This window comes from Ursus americanus, chromosome 2 (assembly GCF_024610735.1).
Source record: "Ursus americanus isolate L20-20 chromosome 2, mUrsAme1.1.p, whole genome shotgun sequence".
NCBI classification, from domain to species: Eukaryota; Metazoa; Chordata; class Mammalia; order Carnivora; family Ursidae; genus Ursus; species Ursus americanus.
The window spans coordinates 46,008,327-46,034,177 of record NC_142128.1 but is presented as its reverse complement, the minus strand read 5'-3'; the positions used below and the strand labels follow the sequence as shown (position 1 = coordinate 46,034,177).

Genomic DNA, 25,851 nt, shown 5'->3' with positions numbered 1-25,851 from the left:
TTTTTTTTAAGATTTTATTCATTTATTTGATAGTGTAAGTAGGCAGAGCAGCTGGCAGGACTCTACCCCAGGACCCCGGGATCATGACCTGAGCCCAAGGCAGGCACTTAGTGGACTGAGCCACCCAGGTGCCCCCATTATTACTATTTTCAAAAAAAATCTACAAATTGAGTTGCATTTCCCCTTAGACCCAGGAGTGATTTAACATTTTTTTTTTCCTGTTAGAAGAGTCTTTTGGTTTGTTGTTGTTAGTACCTAGTTATATTACATTGTGGCCAGAGAAAACTATTTGTTTTATTATTTTTTTTCCCCTTGGAATTAACTGCAATTTTCTTTGAGGCCTAAGACGTGAATGTGCTACATTCTTGTGATATTGTGAATGTTTTAAAATGCATTTGGGGAAAAAAAAGCGTATTCTCTATTATCAAGGTTCAGAGTTTAATACATATTAAATCTTATTTATTATGTTGCTTAGGTTTTCTATGCCCTTTACTAATTTAGTGTACACTTCATCTTTCTAGATCTGAGAGATCTGTTACAGTTTCCAATTACTGATGCGCTTCTTTCTCCCTGTATTAAATGTAATTCTCTCTTCTTTTTTCAAATTGCAGCAAAAGTTTATCTCGTAAAACTTTTTAGTCAGAATCCTCCTTTCTTTGATAATTACAATTGCAATCCCTGCTTCAGTTTAAAAAAAAACAAAAAACCCAAAAAACCCCACTCTGGTACATTTTTGTTTCAGTCATTTATTTTTAGCCTTCCCGAGGCTCCTCATTTCAGATGTGTTTCATTTACACAGCACACTGCTGGGTTTTGCTTTGTCAGTCGATGTGAAAATCATTTTCTTTGACAGGCGTGGTAGACTCCTTAATATATTTATTGATGTGATCAATATGCTTGACCTCTGATCTTCCTGTTTTATTATTTTATTTTTTTTTTTAAGATTTTGTTTTTTTATTTATTTGACAGAGACAGAGACAGCCAGCGAGAGAGGGAACACAAGCAGGGGGAGTGGGAGAGGAAGCAGCAGGCTCCTAGTGGAGGAGCCTGATGTGGGGCTCAATCCCATAACGCCGGGATCACGCCCTGAGCCGAAGGCAGACGCTTAACCGCTGTGCCACCCAGGCGCCCCTATTTTTATTTTTTTTTAAAGATTGCATTTATTTGAGAGAGTGAGGGAGCACGAGTGGGGGGAGGGACAGAGGGAGAGGGAGAACAGATTCCCCACTGAGCAGGGAGCCTGACATAGGGCTCCGTCCGAGGACCCCGAGATTGTGACCAGAGCCGAAGTCAGATGCATAACCGACTGAGCCACCCAGGCGCCCCTATGTTATGTTTTTATATATTTAAGTCTTTCACCATGTGATCTATTTCATTTGCTTCCTCCTCCCCCCTCCCCTCCCTTTTTTTTTAAAGAGACCTCCTGGTATTTAGGAAGAATTTGTATTTTTGTTCTAAGGGTTACCTTTATCCTAAAACTTTTATACAATACATAAATTCTCTCTCTTTTTGGGTTGTTCTCTGTGTGACCACGTGAGCAGACAGTATCTATATTGGTCTTTGCCCCTCCCATCTCTGTTCCTGACAAAGCTCCCAAAACCCTTGTAATTTCTTAAGTGATAAGAGTGCTAGGAGCATCTTTTGCTCTGAGTTGGTCTCTGACTCTAGTTCCTTACACAGAGCTCCTAAATCCCTTGGAATTTCCTGGGTCCTAGGAGTGTCTTCTGTTCTGAGGCAACTCTGGGAGGGGGGGGCTCCTGGATGGGGGCTGGTCACCAGAAAGCCTGGAGACCTGATTAGAAGCCTGGCATCTTCAGCTCTCCGGAGAGGGAGGAGGGGCTGGAGATGGGAGTTAATGATTGATCATGCCTAGGTGATGAGGGCTCCCTAAGAGCCCCAACAGTGCAGGTTTGGAGGGCTTCCAGGCGGGTGAACACGTGGAGGTGCGGGTGAGGGGCGTGGAAGCGCCGCACCCCTGCCCACACACCTTGCCCGAAGCACCTCTTCCCTCTGGACGTTCCTCTGTATCCTTAATCATAGCCTTTTATTATTAGCTGGGAAACAGTATGGAAACAGTTTCCCTGAGTTCTGTGAGCCACTCTAGCAAATCCGTTCCACTCAAGGAGGGGGTCATGGGAACCTCTCCCTTACAGCCATCAGGCGGAAGCCCAGGTGACAATCTGGACTTGGCAGCTGACAGCTGAACTGGGGGTGGCCGGAGGGGGGCAGTCCTGTGGGACTGAGCCCTTCACCTCAGGGACCTGATGCCATCTCTAGGTGGACTGTGTCAGAACAGAGTTACGCTGTAGGTGGCCCAGGTGGAGACGCACAACTGCTCGGTGCCCCCCCCCCCCACATCTGGTGCTAGCAGGGTGTTTGAAAGACTCCTAATGTGCAGAAACATCAAATCAATCTAGGACTCTCTCTCTCTTTTTTTTAATGTCTTGCTGAGTACTTTATATAATTTTTTTTTTAAGTGGGCTCTACGCTCAACTTGGGGCTTGAACTCACAACCCCTAGGACAAGAGTCACATGCCCCACCCACTGAGCCAGGCAGGCACCCCAATCTAAGACTCTCTTAACCCCCCTCTGCTTGCTCTCCTCCAGCACCCAAACTGAGTCCTAGTTAACACCGGCACCTGACAATGACTACTTCTCACATCCTCGCCCTGAACTCTCCTCACTGATGATGAGAGCTCTACTACATTTCAGGGTTGCCAAGAAACCTGGGAACATAAAAGAATACATATTCGTGGTTTCTTGAGATCGCATTTCAATACATGGTAAGATAATAGTATCTGTTTTCCAACTTTGTGGCCGCCCTCCATGCTGTGCAAGCTACAGTTTCCATTAAAGCCAAGGAAACAAATTTAACTCTCACCACTAGCGAGATACAGATGTCTCTCCAGTCTTTGGTTGTACACAGTTTGTTCTCTAGATTCCTCAGGAAGGGTTCTGATCAAGAATATTTTTCTTTTAGGGTGTGTGTGGGGAGATATAATAGCAGTTTCCAACAGAGGGGAAGAAAATAGAATCCAAACTTCATAATCTACAGAGAAGGTTTGAAATAGCTTCTGTGTTTGCGGGCATCCGTCTCTTCCCGGCTTCGTGTGCACGGAACTGCACTGCGCGCAGGACTCCAAGGGAATATACAGAAGCCATGGGACATGGAGAGTTCAGAGCTGGGCCACTAGCGTGGTCGGATAAGATCCTGTCAGCCCAGGAAAACAGGCACAAGCCAGGTTCTAATCTAAGACCCACCATCACCTGCCCCAGTGAAGTAACATGCAGGGTACCTTGGAACTATCTGGAAGAAACCTTGGGGAGCTGATGGTATGACTAGAGACAATGATTCAGGGGTCAAATTGCAATAGATGAGATGCCCACAGTTTTACTAATGAGGGGTTACTAATGATTTCTGGTTTTAAAAAATTACCATGGGGAGAAAATACAAATAAAATAAAAATTACCATGGGAAGAAAAATACATCGAAAGTACGTGTTGCTGACTTTTGGTTGTGATAAAGTAGAAAGCACCAAATAAGGTAGTTTATCTAACAATGCAAATTTTTGAGGGAGAAGTTGCTCGAGATCCCTTTACTATCTGGGAAGGAGTATGGGATGAAAGCAAACAACTTAGAGATCTAATCAATTCTATCAAGACTCCAAAATTTGCCAGAGAATCTGACACACGGCTGGAGGGGGTGTAACGTCTTTGGAACGCAATTGGGCAACATCTGTCGGAATGCAGCAGGGCGCCTGGCTGGCTCAGCCGGTGGAACGTGGGACTCTCGACCTCGAGGTTGTAAGTTCGAGCCCCACACTAGATGTAGAGATTAAAAATAAAATCTTTTAAAAAAATGCAATACCTTTTGACTGTATGATTTCATTTCTATAAATTTATCCCACAAATAGGCTCATAAAGATGCAAAATAACACCTGTGCAAAGATGTTCATCTCTGCATTGTAACAGCAACAAAACGACACGTTCGACAATAGGACGCTGATTAGATGAAGTGTAACACCTCACCGTGTAACAGCGGGCAGCGATTAGAAAGCTCTTTACGCACTAATATGTAATGGGGTTCAAAATATATTTCTTTTTCTTTACGATTTCGTTTTAAGGATCATGACCTGAGCCGAAGGCACATGCTCACCCGACTGAGCCCCCCAGGCGTCCCTATGCTGCAGTTTCCTGGCTGGGGTGGTTATAAGAACCAAATGAGAACATGTAATAAAAAGCGATTAGAACTGTGCCTGGCATATAGTAATTATGTTCATTCTTATTATCAGACTGACAAAAACAGTAAAAACATGAGTAGTGTTGGAAAGAGAGGACTGGGCCCTCTCACAGACTGTCAGAAGATGTAGAAATTGGGGGCGCCTGGGTGGCTCAGTCATTAAGCGTCTGCCTTTGGCTCAGGGCGTGATCCCAGCATTCTGGGATCGAGCCCCACATCAGGCTCCTCCGATGGGAGCCTGCTTCTTCCTCTCCCACTCCCCTGCTGTGTTCCCTCTCTCGCTGGCTGTCTCTCTGTCAAATAAATAAATAAAATCTTTAAAAAAAAAAAGATGTAGAAATTGGCACAATGTCTTTGGCAACTTGCATACTAAATGCACGAGCCATCTGACTTTGCAATTCACTTTCAGAAACGTATCCTATCGATCACATGTTCATAAAATTATATACATATCAATCTATATATCTATATATTCACAAAGACATACATGTATATATAGCTTTTCATTGCAAGAATGTCTATAACAGCGGTGCCTGGGTGGCTCAGTCGGTTAAGTGTCCGACTCAGTTTCAGCTTAGGTCACCATCTCAGTTTCAGGAGATCAAGCCCTGTGATGAGCTCCCTGCTCAGCGAGGAGTCTGCTTCCCCTCTCTCTCTTCCTCTGTCCCTTCCTCTGCTCATGCACTCTCTCTCTCTCAAATAAATAAATCTTAAAAAGAATGTAACAGCAAAAGACTGGAAATAACCTAAATGGTCATCCAAATGGGACCAAATAAGTACATGCTGGTGTGTCCTAAAATGGATAGTATACTGTCATGAAAAACATCCCTGAGATAGTCAAAAAAGCAATCACAGAACAATGTGGATATCTTGCCACTGTTAGTGTTAGAATACATAGAATACTTCTGGAAAGAGACACAAGAAAATAGTAAAAGTAGTTATAATAGTAATAGTAACAGCAATCCCCTCTAAGGAGCAAGACTGGGAGTTGAAGTCAGATGGAGATTTGGTTTTCATTAAACACCCTTCTGTAAAAATGGAACGATTCCCCCATGTACATTACTTTTTCCATTAAACAAAAGCTAGCTGATTTTTCTAAACAAGAGTGCAGTCATCAGATAATCTTACAACTCTATCGGAAAAGCATACCAGGGACACCTCGGTGGCTCGGTTAGTTAAGCGTCTGCCTTTGGCTCTGTCATGATCCCAGGGTCCTGGGATCGGGTCCTACATCAGGCTCTCTGCTCAGCGGGGAGTCTGCTTCTCCCTCTACCCCTCCCCCTGCTGGTGCTCTCTCTCTCTTTCAAATACATAAATAAATATATAAATAAATAAAATCTTAAAATACTGCTATTTTCTTAAAAAAAAAATAAAAAAGAAAGAAAAGAAAAGCATACCAGCTGAAGACAGAAGTTCCGAGAGAAATGCTGGTTATTTGACTATCACTGTGGCTTTGAGGACACAATGGATGTCCTAGAGCAAAGTCCTTGGTTCTGAAGGTTATCACTCTAGAGCACTGAGAACCACAGGGAATAAGCACGCCAAGTCCTCTTTCCAGACCTCACATTCTCCGGCTGTTACCTGCCAGAGCCTGCCGAACCAGGGCTGTTTTTACCTCCATCTCTCCAAGCGTAGGAGGGCTCTCATACTTGGCGTGTTAGTTGGGATGACGACTTTAGGGGGAAAAGGAAGGGAGAGGGACTGACAACTGTCCCCTATAATGCTCTCTTGGTTCTCAATGATTTCTTTGAACAGCTTTTTTCATCTTCACATCTCGTGTTACAAACAGACTTACAATTCATAAAGCAGTTTCCCTTTCTCATCAATTCTGACAACCCAGGAAATGAATATGATAATGCCATTTCAGACGCATCTCGGAGGGGTTGCCCAGTCCCACGAATGTTAGTTTGTGTCCTGGAACCACCACTTAACTTTCCAAATCTGATGCTTTCCACACCATCGCTTTCTCCATCCCTGCCCAATCTCCCGCCACTAATTCTACCTCATCCCTGCCAACTCCACGCACCTGTGTTCTTAGGCCCTGAGATCCTAGAGTGATGGACGGGACCGGAGTCATTCAAGGACAAAGGACAAGCTATGCTTTTTCCTGCTGGAGATAAATCTGAGTCACTTTTAAAAACATTATTCCTTTGCTATTCTGAGAAAATGAAGAAGTGGACCCTATAAACTAAGTCTCGCCGTATTGAGGACCTACTATGCAATGACACTGACTGGACACCTCCCACTTTATCTCACGGACCCTGTAAAGGCAGGCTCTATTATCTTCACAATATGAATGAGTCCACAGAAACTGAGAAGGGGAGCCAACTGTTTAATGTCACACAGCTCCTATGATAGTAAGTCAAGTGAGGATTCCAACCCCAGCACCTGGCTCTCAAGTCCAGGGTCCATTCCAGCACACTGCCCCCAAAACACAGCTCTTGGTGTTCCACAGTTTAAGATGGTTAAAACCACAGTCAGACAATCCAGAAGTTCTTAAGTAGGGTAAGTTATGCTATTAAAAAGGGCCGCTCTTTAGCTCATTTACTTTGTCTCCCGCATCTCTAAAATGAAACCAAACCTGAATTTCCAGGGAGAGGTTGGGGCAGTGTCATCCAAGGAGGTGAGTAACAAGTAAAGGGGCCGGCAGTCCTGGAAGGGCCGCCTTCCGCGGTTGCTGGGCAACAAAGGTAAACAGCACAGAGTGGCAGGATCATGGCCACTAACTACAGTGCCAACCAGGTAAGCTCTTTTTCCATCTCTAATGATTGACTTTGCCCTTGCACTGACTCTCCCAGAGGATTCTGATTATTGAATGAAGAGCTGAAAGTGGGGTGAGATGGTATTTTTCACCTCTTTAGCTCCTCAGGGTAGAGAGGGCCCACGGACAAGCAAAAGGCTTCTCTGGGTTAAGTTTGTAGGATCTGGACAAGAGGTTGGCAGGGTTTTTTCTGTAAAGGGCCAAACGGTAAATATCTCAAAATTTTTAGGGCCACGTGGCAAAATCAGAGATGTTATGGCTTAAAATAGCAAGAGAAAATATTTTTCCATAAAATTTCTGACAGAATTCAGAATATCGTAACCGTAATTTTTTTGTAATACTAATGAGAAAAACAGAATTCTTGTGGGACAAGAAAACACTTTACTACTGTTTCCTTTTTCAAAGCAATTGCAAATATCCATCTATAAAAACCATTCTTTGCTGTCTCAGGTCATCCCAAGACAGACAGGAGGATGGATTGGGCCCATGGGCCATATTTGCCCACCCCTGGTCTAGACCAGGATCACCCAATAAACAGATAATGCGAGTCACAAATGTAATTTAAAATTTTCTAGTAGCTATGTGAAAAAAAAAACTAAAAAGAAATAAAATTAACTTAAATAATATATTTAACCCAGTAAGTCTAAAATATTATTTCAATGTTTAATCAATATTTAAAAAGTTATAATAAGATGCTTACATTCTCTTTTTTTTGTACTAACTCTCCAAAATTACAAAGCACCTCCATTGGGACTAGTCACATTTCAAGTGTTGGGTAGCCACATGTGGCTAGTGGCGCCATGTTGAATAGCACACATTTAGACCAAAAAATAATATCCCTTCTATAGTGAGTTAAAGCCTAGCTTGGCTGTTCAGGTCTTTGGTCTTCAACTCTAAAGAACTGTGCCTCGTCATCATTTCCCGGGCACAGGGCCTTTGAGCCTCACAGAGATTCTCATCTTTCTCTCCACAGTATGAAAAAGCTTTCTCACCCAAGTATCTGCGGAACTGGTCTCCTGCCAAGCCAACAAAAGAGGTATTGCATGTGCAGGGCTCCCACAGGGCCAGTTTCTGATTCTTTCCATCACGTTCTCTGTAACTCACTGGCACCTAGTTCCTTTAGCCGCCTCCAAATTCCCGTATCTTCCTCTCCCTCAGCCCTTAACTCGAGCCCCTCGGATACCCTCTCTTTTCCACTCCATCTTCACAAGCATTTCTCTCCTCACCTCCACCCCAGAGAATTTCTTCCCATGAAGGCTACACTCAGATTATCGCCAATGATCGTGGTCATCTGTTGCCCTCAGTGCCCCGTTCCAAGGTGAGATACTGATCCCCATTCCCACTGAGGAAGGTGAAGAACTGGGGCACACAACTGGAGTAACCGAGACGGGAGGTTGCAATCTACCACAGCCACTATCTGGAAATTAAAGTTCAGTCTAATTCCCACTGCAACATGACTGTCCCCAAACTTCCAGCCAGCTTATCCAACACAACAGAGTTGTGCTTAGCACCCAGAATGCCTTAAACCGATGAACATCTTCACGATACTTAGGTAGTGGGTACTCCGCTAGACTCAGCCTAAGGACACGGAATTTAAGTTAACCCAGCAGAATTAATATGATGACAAAATCAGGGTAACCTAATTGAGAAAGGGGGTAAAGCACGAATGGGGAGACTAGGAGACTGTGCTTTCAGTCTGATTTCATTACCATGCACCCCAAGGGTGAAGGGTGGAAGGAAGACAACAGACCTGCCGATAGGGCAGTAGTCCTGGGAGAAGCCAGCTGAAGAGCCTCATCTTCTTCCTTTTAGGCAAGTCCCTGGGGATCTTTCATGGGCACCTGGCAAATGCCTCTGAAGATACCCCCTGCTCGGGTGACCCTGACCTCCCGTACAGTTGCTGGTGCTGCCTCCCTCACCAAATGGATACAGAAAAATCCTGATTTGCTCAAGGCCTCCAATGGGCTGCGTCCTGAAATCTTAGGCAAGGTGTCTATTCCTCCCACCTAACCTCAAATCCTATCATCTGCATTTCTTTTCAACCTCAAAAATGCCTCTTGTTATACCAGCACTATCCCAGCAGGGGGAACCTCTAACCAGCTCTCTCATCCTGTCTAGTCCCTGTCTTCTGACACCTAAAGAGATGTGCTAGGGACACATTCCCCCCAGAATGCAAAATGATCTGATCTGACCTTTTGTCCATGGTATGGGGAAGAAGGGAGTTAGAATTCTAAGATGGACTGGGAATGATCTAGGCCTGACCAGAAACATGACTGTCTCTTCCATTCTACCCGGCAGCCTCATGATCCGGACAGTCAGAGGAAACTCGGGAAGTCTACCACAAAGACTGTACAACAAGCATCAAGTCCGACCATAATTCCAAGCTCCCCAGCTGTAAACCTCAATTCCCCAGACCAACCCCAAAGCTCACACCCCTCTGCAGGTCACACCCCAGGTCCCCCCAGCCCAGCCAACTCTCTCAGGAGCCCACCAGGAAGCCCATGTATGCTAGAACACGGGGCAGGTCCTAATCCAGCTGCAGTCCAGAAAAACAAACCTGGAATTCCAGAGGCACCAAGGGCCCACACTGAGAAAACTTGTCTAGAGACTGAGTGATGTAAGCAAGACCCCCGGTGCAGGACATAGAACAGGGAAATTATAGGGTGGGAATAAAGGCAATCTTGGAAAATAAACAGTATTTGTTGAATCTATTACTGATTTGGAAGTTTTTTCCTTCTGTTATGGCTGCCTCTTGTAACCCATGACTAGGAGGCGGGCTGGGGGATATAGGGTAGGAAAAAGAACACGGCAGTGGCTGGAGATGGAACACATTTTTACAAGGACTGAGTCAGTTATCCTGCAAAAGTGGCCAAGAGGAAGTTGGTCTGAATTGTAGCAAAAGAAAAACCTCAAAGAGCCAGTCCTTACCCCGAGCCCCTCATTTTTCATCTGAGCATGCGCAACCACCACCTTGAAGTCAGAAATACGATTGTTCAGTAGAGCACGCAGACGCACGTCTGGAGAAGATGGGGGAAGAAAAGGGAAGGGAAGCCAGGGTACAAGACACTATCCTTGTCTACGACTTCACATCTGACGGCAGAACACACGGGGAAGACAAACTAGAAAGAGTCATAAAAGTAAAACTCAAGCAAAAGTACATACATGGTTTTGAAAAGTGAAGATACAGAAGTGACTGGAAGTCAGAGAAGAACAACAAAGACAGACGGTAAGTAGAAATTTAGGGCAGCGTAAGAAACATGAGGACCCCTGTACCCCAACCCCAATCACCCAAATGGTAAGAAGCCACCAAAAAAAGGTAAGAAGTTCCCTGTCGGTTTCCCAGCCTCCAACACCAGCTTATCCTCGTCCTATTCTGTGGTCTTCCTGGCGCCGGCTGTTCAACGTAACGCCCTTGCCAAACCCTTCCCAGCTCCAACGCTGAAGTGTCCCTCATGAACATCTGTCCCCCACGCCAAGGACAAGTACAGAGGACACAGGGTTTAAGCTGGAGGAAGGCTACAAAGGCTTCCCAGGGCTAGTCAAGCAAGAAGGGAGAAGTGATCATCACAGAAAGCCGAAGGCTACTCAGGAGCTGGGAGGAGGACCGCTGAGTGCAGATCCCCAGTGTCTTAGCTTCAGTGAGGCCTTCCTGTCCAACTGCCACCAGTTCCAGTCATTGCTCCTCCTCTCCAACCCACAGCTTCAACTGGCTGGCCAACAACTCAGACAAGATAGATCTGCTACCCCCGAGTTTCCAAAGACTATCAAAACAGCATTCCTGCCAAGGGAGTTAGAGAGTCAAGAGGCCGGCCCATATGGATTTTAAAAGTAGCAAGTTTTCCCGTTAAATTACACATTTTTGCCAGGTCTTCAACAATCCCTCCTCTCTTATCTCTGCTCTCTTTTCTCTCCCAGTCTACACACCTAGCTCATCGGCCTCCCCTGGCCCTCTGGCTCCCTTACTGGGTCATCAACTGCTGAACTGCACCCTGAGGTCGATGCGTAGTTCTCAGGGGTATTCTGCAGCTCGTGATAATGCAAAGCTTCCACATGCTTAACCTCCTTTCTCTTCCTTCTCTGAGGCTTCTGCACAATATTTGATCTCTGGCTACTTGCATCTGATTCCCTAAACATTGCTCCAGTGGTCAGCCGCAGGACAAGCTGTTTCCCTCCTGAGAAAGGTCAGATTGGGGGATGTAAACGCCTGAGACCAGAGTGAGAGGGAGGAAACTGGCTCTTCCCCAACCTCCATTCTCTTGGTTTCTCTAGATTTCAAGGAGAGTCAAAGACAAAATGAGTATTTTAATTCAGTTTCAGAAACAGATGTCACATGAATTTGGATTAGAAAAGAGGCTTGTTTTTTCCAGAAATGCAGGGGGGGGCCTTAATAGGTTCACTGTAATTTTCTGGATCTTCCTTTTGCATTAAAAGCTATATATCTTCTCCCCAAAGCACCTGCTTTAAGAGTCAACTGACCCTCTTCATTTCCTGCTAGCTGGGACAGGCTAATTCCCCTCCACCCCCATCCCTCCTCTTTCAGTCATACTGTGTGGGTGCTGAAGACCCTGGGCTCTGACCAATGAACAGAACTGTCCTTTAAGCCAGCAACCCACAGGCAATGGCACCCAAAGCCCCACTCTCAGTCCCCATGGCAGAGGCCACAGAGCTGGCATTGTTTCCACTGTCTCAGGAAGAAGGAGCCAAAAGCTGACTGTCAGCACAAATCAAGGCCCAATATGGAGAGAGAATGAGGGCTTCTAGGCCCAGAGTAGGCTTCAAGCTGGGGGCAGGAAAAGGGAAGTTTTGAGTCATCCCATCTTTAGAAACAAAGGGGAAACTGGACCCTCTTCCACTGCTCTGGTCCTAGAAGGCACTCTACTGCCGCTAAGCTCCAAGGGGATGTGCAAGCACAAAAGGGTCTAAATAAATCAGGAGAACTTTGTCTTGGCTGGAGAAGAGAGTGACAAACAGGAAGATAGGTCAGTGAATCACTTATGGGAAGACAATGCCAGGAACGTCAGCTCTTCACATGGCTGCCAGCCCTACGGAGGACAACACAGTAAGAACCAAGACAGCCACTCCAGACTGGTACAGCTGGGGAATCTTCAGGCCTTTCCCTAGGTCCCATACCTGCAGAAAAAAGAAAAGAAAAAAAAAAAAGAAGGAAGAAAGAATTTCAGCAATCAGGGCCCTGGGTACTCTCCTTTCTGAGAAAGGAGCTCCACCCCATTGGAAGGACAACTCCTCCTAGCATGGTTCTAGGGAAAAGCACTTCTCCTGGACCCCACCTTTCTCAAAACCCACAACATGGTCCCTACCACCCAGCTGCCCGAATGACAGAAAAGACAGATATACAAAGTACAGCCTCTATCTACAAAAGCTTCCAAAGAAAGAAAACTTCGCTAATGACAACAAAACCCAATCAACATTTCCCAAAGTGCGCTCCTCCACAAACTAGTTCCTCAGAATGCTAAAAGGTGTTGCACGGGGGAGCATAGTTCCACAGTCAAATAAATTTAGTAAACATTTAACTGCAAGACTTTTGAAACAATTTATTAACATATACCGTCAAGCTCTAAAACAACAAGGATAGAAGATACGTGGTTTCTTAGATACAGTCAGTCACAGAACCACCACCACCTCCCCAAACCCCTGCCTTTGAGAAGTAACATCCAGTCAGAGAACCAGTATTCTAAAAAAGCCCTGAGATCTAGAACACTATTTCTCATTTTGTTTGCCAGTATGTTTACAGCAAAAGCTCACGAAAGAATAAGCGATATTTACCATTAGTATGTGTGCTGCATTCTCTATACTGTATGCTATTAAATTTCTGTTTTGTTTTTTTTTAATAAGCTCCATGCACAATGTGGGGCTTAAACCCACAACCCCAAGTTCAGGTCACACTCTCCACCGACTGAGCCAGCCAGGAGCCCCTAAATTTCTGGATTTTTTTGGTAAAAACCCGCTAAACTGATTTTCTCCCCACTGCATCAGAAACCAGGGTTTTAAAAGCACTGACTAGCCTCTCCTGTACCCCAGGGATACTAACGGTGTTACATCTCAGTCACTAAAAGACCCCCCGGGGCAAAAGCAGAATTTTTAGGTTCTACGCTTTCCACATTTGATTATCCCAATTTAACACAAACGCCCACACTCTGAAGGTTAAACTAAATTAGGAGGACTTAAGAGAAAACTAAGAGAGACCCTGGGGGGGGGGGGGATGGAGCCTCTACCTAGATCAGATTAGGGGTCAAGCAGATTCCACACAGAGCTGTTTTGCTTATATAGGCACAGAGTTCTACCAAAAAACCTGAGCCCTACTGGCTGGTGGTGACAAGGGGGGGGGGTTACTCTCTAGAATGCCAGAGACCCTGTCACTTCCCACTCTTTTCTATCAATTCGACTCCCCTCTCCCCATTAGATCTTCTGGGAAGGCAACTATCAAGCTCAGAGGGCAAGAGCTAGGACTGTCTGTCATGGAGAACAGATCAAATCCTGTCCCACACTCAGAGCCAGTACTTGCTACAAGAAAAAATAAAAGCAGATTTAAGGGCTTAAGAAAAGCCTTTAGGCTCCTCACTTCTCTCAACAAAGAGATTACCATTACAGGCAGGAACCAGGGCAGAAAAACCTTGACTGAGTTCTGAGATTTTGCAAAACCTCTTCCCCTTCCCTCCCCTCATACTGAGACAAAAGCAAATATATGGCAAGCCCTCTAGAGCCAGGATGTGAACAGAGGAAGCTGATCAGCTGATTTTCATTAGAGAGATTTGTTCTGTGGAATAAGGAGTCATTAATGGAAATGCCCTCCTTCTTTACCCCCTCCCGGAGGGAAATGAAGTCATTGTGAATCAAACTGAACACTGCCCCAGGGAACAGTTGATAGATACACTTAATTAAATAGGTCATTTAGGCTCTCACTTTTCTGATTCCATTAAACTGTCTATTGGACCAGATTGAAATTCAGAAAGTGCTTGTTTCTGGATTCTGATGTGGAAATTATAAAGGTCAGATTAAGGCAAGAGAATCCATCTGACAGATGGCTCAGGTTAGGAAGAAACTGGAAGACAAGAAAGAATCGAATCATAATTGTCTTTCCGGGAAAGAAAGCAAGACCATGGGTAGAGAGACCACAAAACATGAAATCTTAAAATGCTGGAGGAGGGACTGCTCTCTGACCTGGGGTAGGCATGATTAAGCTTTAATTCCTTTATAAAAGAGAAGGAGGGGGTGCCTGGGTGGCTCAGTCCGTTAAGCATCTGCCTTCGACTCAGGTCATGATCCCGGGGTCCTGGAATCAAGCCCCACGTTGGGCTCCCTGCTCAGTGGGGAGTCTGCTTCTCCCTCTCCCTCTACCCTGCTCCTGCTCTCACTCTCTTGTGCACGTGTGCTCTTGCATGTGCTCTCTCTAATGAATAAATAATATCTTAAAAAGAGAGAGAGAGAGAAGGAGGTGCTCCTGGGTGGCTCAGTCGGTTAAATGTCTGACTCTTGGTTTCAGATTAGGTTAGAAATGTCTGACTCTTGGTTTCAGATTAGGTTAGGATCTCAGGGTCTTGGGATCACGCCCCACGTTGGGCTCCACGCTCAGTAGAGTCTGCCTGTCCCCCTCCCTCTGCTCCTCCCTGGCTCACATGTGCCCTGAGTACGCGTGCATGCACTCTCTCTCTCTAATAAATAAATTAAAAAATAGTAACAAAAATTCAAAAAAGAGGAGGAGAAAAGTCATGTAGGAGGCAGCATGGACTGTTTTCAGGCCATCAAAAGATTCCTAACCCCAATATTAAAATCTGGAATCCTAGGTACCCCATTCTCTCCAAGAGCTCAACAAAAACCAAAAACAATTAATGCAATCCAATGTCAAGATAACAAAACTTAATATATTTGACTCCAGCTGGACTTGTCACCCTGGGTTGACAGGAATGTTAGAGTGAAAGCAGCAACCATCTAGCTCAGAATTGACACCCCAGGCTCTAGAATAGAGCCTGACACATTGTAGGTACCAATTAATTATCTCATAAATCTGCCTTCTATGTCAGAGGGATGACCTGGCTTCAGGGGTCTCCTTTAGCAACACTCCCCTTCAAAATGGAGCAGTTCACACTGAGACCCTGCAAGTATCTGCCAGGCCTACACGCAGAGCTCAGCGGGATCCCCAGCAGGGCTGCCAGGGAGTGCACACGGATCTAGTTTAGCTCTCCCCAAGAGCCCCTGAGCAAAGGTCCAGACAACTAACTTTAGGGGTGGCACTAAACCCAGGCAATGAAGGAGGGAATCCTACACTCCCCTACACTCCCTTCACCCAGAAAATGTATAAACCAACAATTAACTTACCAGGTGTCGGATCCCATTCCAGGTGTGATACATGAGAGGGAAGACAAGTGCGAACTTGGCCGTGTAGATCAATGACGGCCCCAGACACAGGGACTTCACAAGTTCCAAATGAGACTCAAAGTTCCCAGGGATCAACAGGGCCGACAGGCCAAAGAGAGAGACCCCTGAGGAGAAAACCAAGTGAGCCCATTACAGCTGCCCACCAGCTACCACTACTGTAACACAGAAAACTCGGTCCTCTGACAGGCCCGGGCACCTCATACGATTCCGACCCATTGTGAAATGGGGAAGATTTAAAATAATGTTCATGTCTGTGGTAGGAGGTAAGCTACTAGGGACCTGACCCTCATGTCTTAAATTTGCCGTACACATTAGCATGTTACTCCTCCTTCCAACATCCCTCTCTACAAGACTTCACCTGGCACTCTAGAGGTCACCTTCGGACTGCACCTACATTATCATCTCCATAAGAAAAAGTAAAAACAGTATATTCAGTCCAAGGTAAAGACTGAGAAAAAATTTTAAATCATTCAAATCTCTACCATACACACAAAAAATGTACCATAAAATGGACCAGAGACCTAAACGTAAGAGCTAAAACATTAAAACTCTGAGAAAACCACAGAAGTCAATCTTCACGACCCTAGATTAGGCACTGGTTTCTTATATATGCTGCCAAAACCATCGTGACAAAAGAATAAACTGGACTTTATCAAAATTAAAATTTTTTGTGCTGCAAACAATGTCATACAGAAAGTAAAAACATGAATAAGTGGCACAGCATAGGGAGCAGTCAACGGTAGAGTGACAGTGTGCGTGGTGACAGATGGTGGTTTCAACAGCGCTGAGCACAGCATAACGTAAAGGGAAGCGAAACCAGTATGTCGTACACCCGAAACCAATGTAACATTGTGTGCCGACTACACTCAAACGGGAAAAGAAAAAAAAAAGTAAAAAGACAACACAGAGCGTGAGAAAATATTTGCAGATCATATGTCTGTAAGGAACGTGTATCCAGAATATACTACAGATTCTTACAACTCAATAATAAACTTACAACTTTATCTTACAACTCAAAAATAAAACCCAATTTAAAAATGGACAAAGATCTAAATAGGTTATCTCTCCAAACATAGATAAATAAATGGCCAAGAAGAACATGAAAAGATGCTCAACACCATTAGCCAACAGAGAAATGCAAATGAAAACCATGAGGAGAGCGCCTGGGTGGCTCAGCCGGTTGAGTGTCTGCCTTCGGCTCAGGTCATGATCCCAGGGTGCTGGGATCGAGCCCCGCATTGGGCTCCTTGCTCTGTGGGGAGTCTGCTTCTCCCTCTCGCTTCCCCTCTGTGCTCTCCCTCTCTCTCTCAAATAAATAACATCTTTCAAAAAAAGAAAAAAAAATGAGAAGCTACTTCACAACTACCAGGATGTTATAACATATCTAAATATAAAACTATGTGCATTTATATAAGATATACACATTTACATAAATATCAAATGTGTTTAATTTTTTTTCCTAGACAGAGAGAGACTGAACAAGTGAGCGAGCAGGGGGTAGGGGCAGAGGGAGAAGGAGAGAGAGAGAGAATCTTAAGCCTAGCATGGAGCCCAACGCAGGGCTTGATCTCACGACCCTGAGATCATGACTGGAGCCAAAATTAAGTCAGACACTTAACCAACTGCGCCACCCATACGCCCCTCAAATACGTCTAATTTATATTTAATAACATGTAAATATCAAAAGACAGGTAATAACAAGTGTTGGCAAGGATGTAGAGAAATTAGGATCTCACATATTGCTGGTGGGAGTGTGAAATGGTACAGCCACTTTGGAAAACAATCTGGCAGTTTCTCAAAACATTGATAGAATTAGGGACGCCTGGGTGGCTCAGTGGGTTAAGCGTCTGCCTTCGGCTCAGGTCATGATCCTGGAGTCTCAGGATTGAGCCCCACATCAGGATCCCTGCTCAGCAGGGAGTCTGCTTCTCCCTCTGATCCTCCCCTCTTCTTGTGCACTCTCTCTCTCAAATAAATATTTAAATATTTATTAATAATTAATAATTATTAACTAAATCAATAAAATATTTAAAACAAAAAAGCAGCTTATAGTTTAGTAGGGGAGACACTTCAGTGCATCAGTCTACGGTCCAAGGAAGGTGCCAGAAGTCACTAGCACCGTAACAAAGGCATACGTGTGCGTGGGGTGCTCGGGAACACACAGAACAATCAAAACCCATCTGGTAGGAGGGGGACAGTATCCTGAAAAGCTTTTTCAGAGGTGTAGTTAAGCTAAATTTTGAGGAAAGAGCTGAGGGGGCAGAGAAGTCAGGAGTGACAGGATACATCAGAGGGCCTTATATGCTAAACTACAGAGTTTCAACTTGATCCTGCCAATCGAGGATGACAGATTTCATCTTGGTGCCAATCAAACACGGTTCATCTCAGTGCCAACCCCTATCAATTAATAATGGCTATCTAAAGTGTTCTAGTAAGACACATAGATGGCCAACACATGTGTGAAAAGAGGCACAACACTAATCTTCAGGAAAATGCAAATCAAAACCACTCTGAGATATCACCTCACACCAGTCAGAATGGCTAGTGTCAAAAAGAGAAGAAATACCAAGTGTTGACAAGGATGTGAAGAAAAAAGAACCCTGGCACACTGGTGATGGGAATGTAAATTGTACAAACACTGTGGGAAACAGTATGGAGGTTCCTCAAAAAATTAAAAACAGAAATACCATACGATTTGGTAATTCCACTACTGGGTATTTACCGAAAGAAAACGAAAACACTAATTCGGGGCGCCTGGCTGGCTCAGTTGCAAGAGCATGACTCTTTGTCTCAGGGTTGTGAGTTCAAGCCCCATGTTGGGTGTAGAGATTACTATAAATAAACAAACAAACAAACAAACTTAAAAAAAACCCCACTAATTTCCTATGTTTATGGCAGCATTATTTACAATGGAAGATATGGAAGCAGCTCAGGTGTCCATCAGATGAATGGCTAAAGAGGATGTGGTACACGTACACAGTAGAGTATCACTCAGGCATAAAAAAGAAAGAGATCTGGCCTCCTGCAACAACATGCATGGGCCGAGAGGGTATTATGCTAAGTGAAGTAAGTTAGCTAGAAAAAGACAAATACCAGGTGCTGGGGTAGCTCAGGCATTAAGCATCTCAGGGTCATGATCCCAGGGTCTGGGGATCTGGTCACACAGCAGGCTCCCTGCTCAGCAGGAAGTCTGCTTCTCCCTCTGCCGCTCCTCCACCCCAGCTCGTGCTCGCACTCTCTCAAAAATAAATAATATCTTAAAAAAAAAAAGACAAATACCACATGATTTCACTTATATGTGGAATCTAAAAAACAAAACAAACAAATAAATGGATTCTTAAATATAGAGAACAAACTCATGGTTGCCAGAGGAGAGGTGGGTGGAGGCACAGGTGAAACACATAAAGGGAATTAAGAGGTACAAACTTCCAGTTATGAAATAAATAAATCACAGAGATGAAAAGTACAGCATAGGGAATATAGTCGGTAATACTGTAATGGCACTGTACGGTGACAGGTGTGACTTCACTTATCCTGAGCCCTGAGTAATGTATAGAGTTGTCAAATCAATATACTGTATACCTGAAAATAAAAAAAAAAATAAAAAAAAAAGAAGTGTTATAGTGGGAAGGATCCTTAGGCCGCATCGCACACGGAAACAATGACCGGCCCTGGCCTCAGAAGGAGGGGATGGTTACTTGGGTCAAACACTGCCATTCCTAAGGGGACTGATAAATCATGAAGAGTTTACACTGGACAGTGATACGGTCAGATACACCTTTGACCTTTGAAAAGGTCAACTTGGTAGCAACAGGGGGACGGATGAGGGGAGTCAGCGGCGGCAGAGAGTCTGAAGAGGATGCTGTGGTAATTCCAAGTCTCCAGCGGAGGAAGGGGACGGCTTGACTGAAGACAGTACAGGGAGAATAAAGAACGGAAAATCTGATAAAATTTGGGGATATGGGGTAAATGAGGTAAGTCAAGGATGGTGGTTTGCATGGGCTAGTGACTAGATAATGCCCTTCCCCCCACAGGGAACGAGGAAATGCAGGCTGTTTTTGGTTTCGGTTCTGAGTTGTCTGAGAACGGATGTCGATCAGTTTAGAGTACCGCCAAGCTGGAGGTACCCCAGGAACAGCACGTGAGGATACGCAGTAAGCAGCTGGCTGAAGGTCTAAAGCTGGCTGGGCTCTGGCTTAAAGACACAGATTTGAGGGTCACCCGCATGCAAGCGATGAGTGAAGTGTGAAGCGTGGATGGGGCACCTGGGGGAGGCAAATCCACCTGGCTGCGGAGCCCGAGGGAAGGGCCACGGCTCTCACCTCTGTAAGCACCGCATTTCACACAGAGAGCAACACAAAGCACGTTCTCAACGCTACTGGGTCAAGAAGTGCAGCTGGCAACGTGGGACCCGTGACTGGAGACTGAAGTGGGGGCCGTCTTGTGGGGCTGCGCCCTTAACCTGCGGGGTCTGCACTAACTCTGCGTAGTGAGGATCAGCGCTGTGCTGAACTGGACACACCCAGCTGGTGTCTGGAGAACTGGAAAATTTATCGTTAATCAGAAAAACATGCATTTGGTGTCAGAAGTGTTGTGAGTAAAAAGAGTTCAGAAAAGGGCCTTTTTTGAAAGAAGAGAGAGGCAGCCAGCCAGTATGGTCTCTCTTCTAATTACATCTGGACTGGAATCCGTGTAATGAGCCCCCGATCTCCTTAACCTCCCAGAGACAACATTTATTTTTTCTGATTACAAAATAATTGCAAAGAACTACAACATTATAGAAATGTATGCTTTAGAAAAGTTCCCCGTAATCCCACCACTCAGTGATAACCATTTTGTGTACATCCAGAGACACTGTGTCATTTTCTGTTTTTAAGTACCCAACCCGTCAGAAAAATACCACCTATTTCAAATGTTTATTGCTGCAGCCACCATTTACTTAAAATTTCCATAATTATTTAATCTTCATAACAATCTGAAAAATTAGTACCACCTTCATTTCACTAACAGCTGAAGAAAGGAGGTTCAGAAACGTTAAGAAGCATATCCAAGTTTACTGAGCATTAAGTGAATGGGCTGGGATTCGAACATAAAACTCAGATTCTTTCCACTAACACCACACTTTTTTCTTAAGCACCTATAAACTGCTGACTCATAACTGTTCTTTTAGACTTGCTGGTGTTTCTGTCGTTCAAAAAATACTGATCTTGAAAAAACTGGTGCAGTAGAATGGTGTCGAGAACATCTGATTTATTTTGAGACATTCATTTGCTTTTGAACTGATTTAACTAACTGATAAAATTCCAAAACATTCATAGAAGCAAAGGCGGAAGACACTGCTGTTCATACCTTGGTATTTCCATTAGTTTTGACTCTGGGAGGCTATCCGAGAGTAGCTGGTGTTATTCTAAGATGAGGCAGTCCTATCAGTCTGGTCTTCTAGAGGTTAGTGTTGCGATGAGTGGCCATCCCTGGGACTCAGCGGTCAGACTGTCCCGTCAGGTGCACGGACCAGGGCTGAGTCTGTCTGGATATCTAAGGCCCATGTGCGGCTGTTGTAAGTTCGGAGCTGCAGGTTTGCACTGAAATTCAAAGAACAGAGGAGGGGCCCCCTAACTTCCTATCTGTCCAGACTGTCAAAGATCCTTGAATCCTCTTGGGTCATAGCTTCTGTCCAAATCTTCTCAAACTAGCTCAGTTTGTGGTACCTGAGTGTTTTCAGTAGTTTTTTTTTTTTATCAGCGTGCCCCTAAGCCAAAAGAAATACCTAACAGGTTTGTTTCATAAGTAATTCGATTCAAGCAACTCAAGTATTTATGTCCTAACAATTCAGTAGCCATCTGAAAAAAAAAATCATCCACATAATAGAAATTTTTTTTAAAAAAATTTCGGTCTTAAGTAACCACAATTATTTACTAATGAGATGTATACACTGTCGGATACAGAACAACACATCCAACCTTGGGTATCAGACTGGACATCAGCAGCATCATTCCCGGCTCTGCCCCGCCTTTCACACAGGCCAGGCTGAAGAATCAGCCCTTCAGTGACAGCCTGCGTGAATGCACAGGCAAACCTATGGCTCAGGCAGCTTCTTTTCTGGAAAAGCGAAAGGCCTTCCATACAGACTTAGAAGGTAACCAGTGAGGCTCCGAAGTGGCTGTGTTTTTCTTCTGGGCTTTTCATGGGACAGGCCATTAGTCACTGATTCTCAAATGTGATGTGTTATGTATACATCAGGAATCCTGGTCACTGGCACCGAGGCGGTGGAGAGAAAGTGGTGAGAACACAACCTCTGGGGAAAGGCAATGTGGGTTCAGTTCCCACTCTGTCACTAACCAGCTACTATTTCCTCACTTCCCCTTCTGCTTATATTAATGCCTTGTTCGGACGGTGAGAATTAAGTACTAGATATGAAGTTCCTAATACAGGCCTGGTAGTGATTACTATTTACATTAATGCTTCGAATATTTAATTCTGTCCCATTAAGAAAATGACCATTTGTAGTTGAAACGCTTGTTCTCACACCCTCCGGCTTCACAAGTGCGACAGCTCTGTCCTCGCATTGCCAAGATGAAACCGCCTGGCAAGACTGACGGTCGCCAGAAGACGCGTCTCAGAACTGTTTTACTTCTCAGGGCAAGAACCCTCCTGCCCCCCGCCCCCCTCCAGAGGCTGCAGGGAAGGCACAGGCACGACTTCACACGAGGAGATTAGTGTGAGGACACTTCAGCAAAAAGAGCAGCCAGCTGCTGTCACCCCGAGTTTCATCACCACGTGGCCAGCTCCGCCAGGGCCTTTCTTCCCCATGTTTTCATTTCCACTTGCAGTGACATCTGCAGGGGCTTGCTGGGAAGAAGGATGGTTCCTGGAAGTGGCCACAGGGCGTCCTGACAACCCACCGGGGTCTGTACACAGCACTTCGCCGCAGTGGAGGAGGCTGGAGCTTGTCCTGGCGGCCAGGCGAAAGCACCATTTAATTTGTCTTGGCAATGAGACGGGACAGCCTCAGTGGCTCTGTTTTCCCCATTTACACTGCTTAGCCGTTAGAGGGGCCCCTCCTCAGGCACTGAGGTTGCAGGAGGAGAGCCTACTGCCTGCTTCCCGGTATCCTAGACATCAGAGGAGAATTCAGGAAATCGTATATTTGGTTTCCACTCCTACATTTTTCACTTGTAATGAGGAAAGCTTTGGTGAGTCATTTCTGATTAATTAACTGATTGCTATTCCTTGTTCAAAGATGTGATACGATAAGAAATATATATTTTTCTTTTCCCCCAGTCCCTGGCACACAGATCCTGAAACCTTTGGAACCTCTAGAGTGATTAAGAGTGCCTTTAGTATGCTACTGGGATGACTGGTGGCTGGGGGCCTCCAGATGGCTTCAGGATGGGGCCTGTTGCCAGAAGGACCAAGGCATGATTGAGGGTTGGAACTTTCATCCCCATCCCCACCCCCCCGATATCTGCAAATGAGTGGCTGGTGACTGAGCTAATGGTAAATGATCTAAGCCTAGGTGATGACAGCTCCATAAAAACCCCTGAACTATACAGGGTTTGGACAGCTTTCAAGTTGTTGAACACATCAAGATGCTGACAGGGTGGTGTTAAAAGAAACCACAGGCCTATCATGGTGACACTTAGGCCAAATCAGCAAACCTACCTTAATGCCTAACCTAACTGCAGTTTCAACTCCCCAGGGTTGTAACCTTTAACCAGTCAACATGGAATTTCCTGGTCAATACTAGGACATTTACTGATAGATACCTTCTACTCCCCTTAGGACAACCCTGCCTACACAATGCATTCCTTGCTAATAAATTCCTTTCTTTCCTTCTGTCTTCTTTAAAGATTTTAACTAAACACTGCACCCAGTGTGGGACTCAAACTCAAAAGCCCAAGATCAAGAGCCACACGACTGAGCCAGACAGGTGCCCGTTTGTTGTTATTATTGTTGTTGCTGGTAAGCCTTCTACCTTTAAAAACTTCTTCTGTTTAGCTCAGCAGAGCATCTCTCTCCTCGCTAGAGGGGATGCTGCCCAACTCATGAATCAATGAATAAAACCAATTAGATCTTATTTACTCAGCTGCATTACACCAGAAAGGGCATGGAAGCTCCATGCACACTCCCCCGCCCCTCCCCCATACCCTGCCCTACACTGATCTTCCATTTGGCTGTTCTGAGTTGCATCCTTCATTTAAACAGTCAGTAAACGTAAGTGAAGTGTTTTCATGAACTCTGGTGAGCTACTCTAGCAAACTATCGAACCTGAGGAAGGGGTCATGAAAACTCTGATTTATAGCCGGAACTTCAGATAGTTTTATTTATTTATTTATTTATTTATTTATTTATTTATTTATTTATTTATTTATTTATTTTTTAAAGATTTTATTTATTTATCCGACAGAGATAGAGACAGCCAGCAAAGGAGGGAACACAAGCAGGGGGAGTGGGAGAGGAAGAAGCAGGCTCATAGTGGAGGAGCCTGATGTGGGGCTCGATCCCATAACGCCGGGATCACGCCCTGAGCCGAAGGCAGACGCTTAACCTCTGTGCCACCCAGGCGCCCCTTCAGATAGTATTTAATTTAATCCTCACAATCCTAGCTAGGCATTATTATAAGCAGAAAAGGAAGTAAGGATATAGAACTCAGGACTGCTTTACTCCAAAGCTTGCTTTGTTACTTTCTCTCCACTGCCTCAGTGACCAGGATTTCTAACACATTTGAGCATCAGTGACTTATGTCCCATCTCATGACAAGCCCAGAAAAAAAAAAGCAGTCGTTCTGGAGTTCTATTAGTTCCTTTACAAATCTGTAAGTTCCTTTATAAATCTTTAAGGCCTTCTTTTCTAGAAAAGGAGCTGACTGCCTGAGCAGAAGGTCTGCCTATGCATTTAGGGCATCTCACACCGAAGGGCTGATTCTCTAATCTAACCTGCTTTGAACGACTATCCAAAACGCTCACGACCATCCTTACACCCACTCGAGGTCACTGTACACCTCACTTACAGCTGCATTCCTCGCAAATACCCGCTATTTAGCAACCATCTGGGCCTTTTCTAAACTCCTTGTTTTTACTGCTGTGTGTCGGTGCGTCTTGGTCATTGCTCTGCACCCCCCCCACTCACAAGGGAGCTTGGCCCCCTGCTGTTCTGAAGGTATTTACCTGGTTTCATCTAGACTGCCACACCATCGGTCACTGTGGAAAATCATGAGTATTTTAATCCCTACAGCCCTAAGTAAAGGAAGAGGGTTACTAGCCATCTCTTTCCACGTTTTAAAGGACTGTTTGTAAAGTTCTTTTTCTTTTTTTTTCTTTTTTAGAGGGGGAGGAGGGGCAGAGATAGAGAGTTTTAAGCAGGCTCCACACCCAGCGTGGAGCCTGATGCGGGGCTGGATCTCACAACCCTAAGATGGTGACTTGAGCTGAAATCAAGTGTTGGATGTTTAACCAACTGAGCAACGCAGGCACCCCTATAAAGTTCTTTTTCACTAGACTCTATTTTAAAGTCAAACTAGCGTCATCAAACTTTTTAGTTCAACATGCTTTGTAGAATTTATATATTGGCTGCAGTCTGGATAAATACCTTATCATGGATTTGTCCTGGCATTTTGTCCTATTACTGGAACATATAAGAAGAGGAATTTTTTTTTTTAATTGAATGTAAGCTCTATGCCCAATGTGGGGCTTGAACCCATGACCCCAGGATCAAAAGTCATGTGCTCTACCAACTTAGCCAGCCAGGAACCCCAAGAACAGGAACCTTTTATGACTTCCAACGGTCTACAGGATCAAGTTCCAACTTCTCTGTGGGGCAAAGTCCTTTAATGTTTGGCACACTTTCCAGCCTTACCTTCTGCCACTTTTCCCATAAACACTACTCTCAAACAATCAGACCCCATCACCACTATCCAGGGACTGAACGCTTCCCAACGCCGAGGCCTCTGCATACGGTGGTTTCCCTGCTGAATGCGTCCCCGACCTCCTCTTCAGGATCGCTCCTGCTCATCCTTCCGGCAAGCTCTCCAACTCCTTCAGAGATGTCCTCTCCTCAGGGATCCCGTATCTCTATTCAAATGTTATCAAAGGGGCGCCTGCGTGGTGCACTTTGTTGGGTGTCCAACTCTTGATTTCGGCTCAGGTCGTGATCTCAGGGTCGTGGGATCAAGCCCCACGCCAAGCCCCACGTTGGGCTCCATGCTCAGCACAAAGTCTGCTTAAGATTCCCTATCCTTCTCCCTCTGCCCTTCCCCACTGCACGCTCTTTCTCTCTCTCTCTCATTCTCTCTCTCTAAAATAAATAAATAAATCTTTAAAAAAAGTTACCATAACGCATTATAAATATTTATTTGTCTTACTCCTTAGACTCCTCTACCCTCGAGAGTAGAGGCTATTACCATCACTATCTAATTTCTAATGCATAGCAGGAAACTAATTAGAAGGCAGGAAGAATG

At 44.9% G+C, this 25,851-nt stretch overlaps 2 protein-coding genes across 2 annotated transcripts in view; one reads left to right on the top strand and one right to left on the bottom strand.

Moving 5' to 3' along the window:
• Positions 1-3,744: 3,744 nt before the first annotated feature.
• CFAP126 (cilia and flagella associated protein 126) lies at positions 3,745-9,694 on the top strand. Its single transcript, XM_087865887.1, has 5 exons — positions 3,745-3,781; positions 7,943-8,037; positions 8,239-8,319; positions 8,814-8,990; positions 9,300-9,694. The coding sequence occupies exons 1-5, from the start codon at positions 3,745-3,747 to the stop codon at positions 9,615-9,617; spliced, it is 708 nt and encodes a 235-aa protein (XP_087722013.1). The 3' UTR covers positions 9,618-9,694.
• A 1,589-nt stretch (positions 9,695-11,283) lies between these two features.
• The window catches only part of SDHC (succinate dehydrogenase complex subunit C), a 33,643-nt gene continuing 19,075 nt past the window's right edge, over positions 11,284-25,851 (bottom strand). The window contains exons 5-6 of the mRNA XM_045783822.2: positions 15,336-15,499; positions 11,284-12,131 (exon numbers count right to left, since the gene is read on the bottom strand). Of these exons, the coding sequence (XP_045639778.1) occupies positions 12,027-12,131; positions 15,336-15,499 (269 nt within the window). The 3' untranslated portion in view covers positions 11,284-12,026. The remainder of the gene's footprint in view (positions 12,132-15,335; positions 15,500-25,851) is intronic.

Coding starts and splice junctions, on each gene's coding strand:
- CFAP126 (XM_087865887.1), top strand. CDS start 3,745: ATGCAGCAGGGCGCCTGGCTGGCTCAGCCGGTGGAAC. Junction 8,038..8,238: donor CTGCCAAGCCAACAAAAGAG/GTATTGCATGTG, acceptor CCTCCACCCCAG/AGAATTTCTTCCCATGAAGG. Junction 8,991..9,299: donor GTCCTGAAATCTTAGGCAAG/GTGTCTATTCCT, acceptor TCTACCCGGCAG/CCTCATGATCCGGACAGTCA.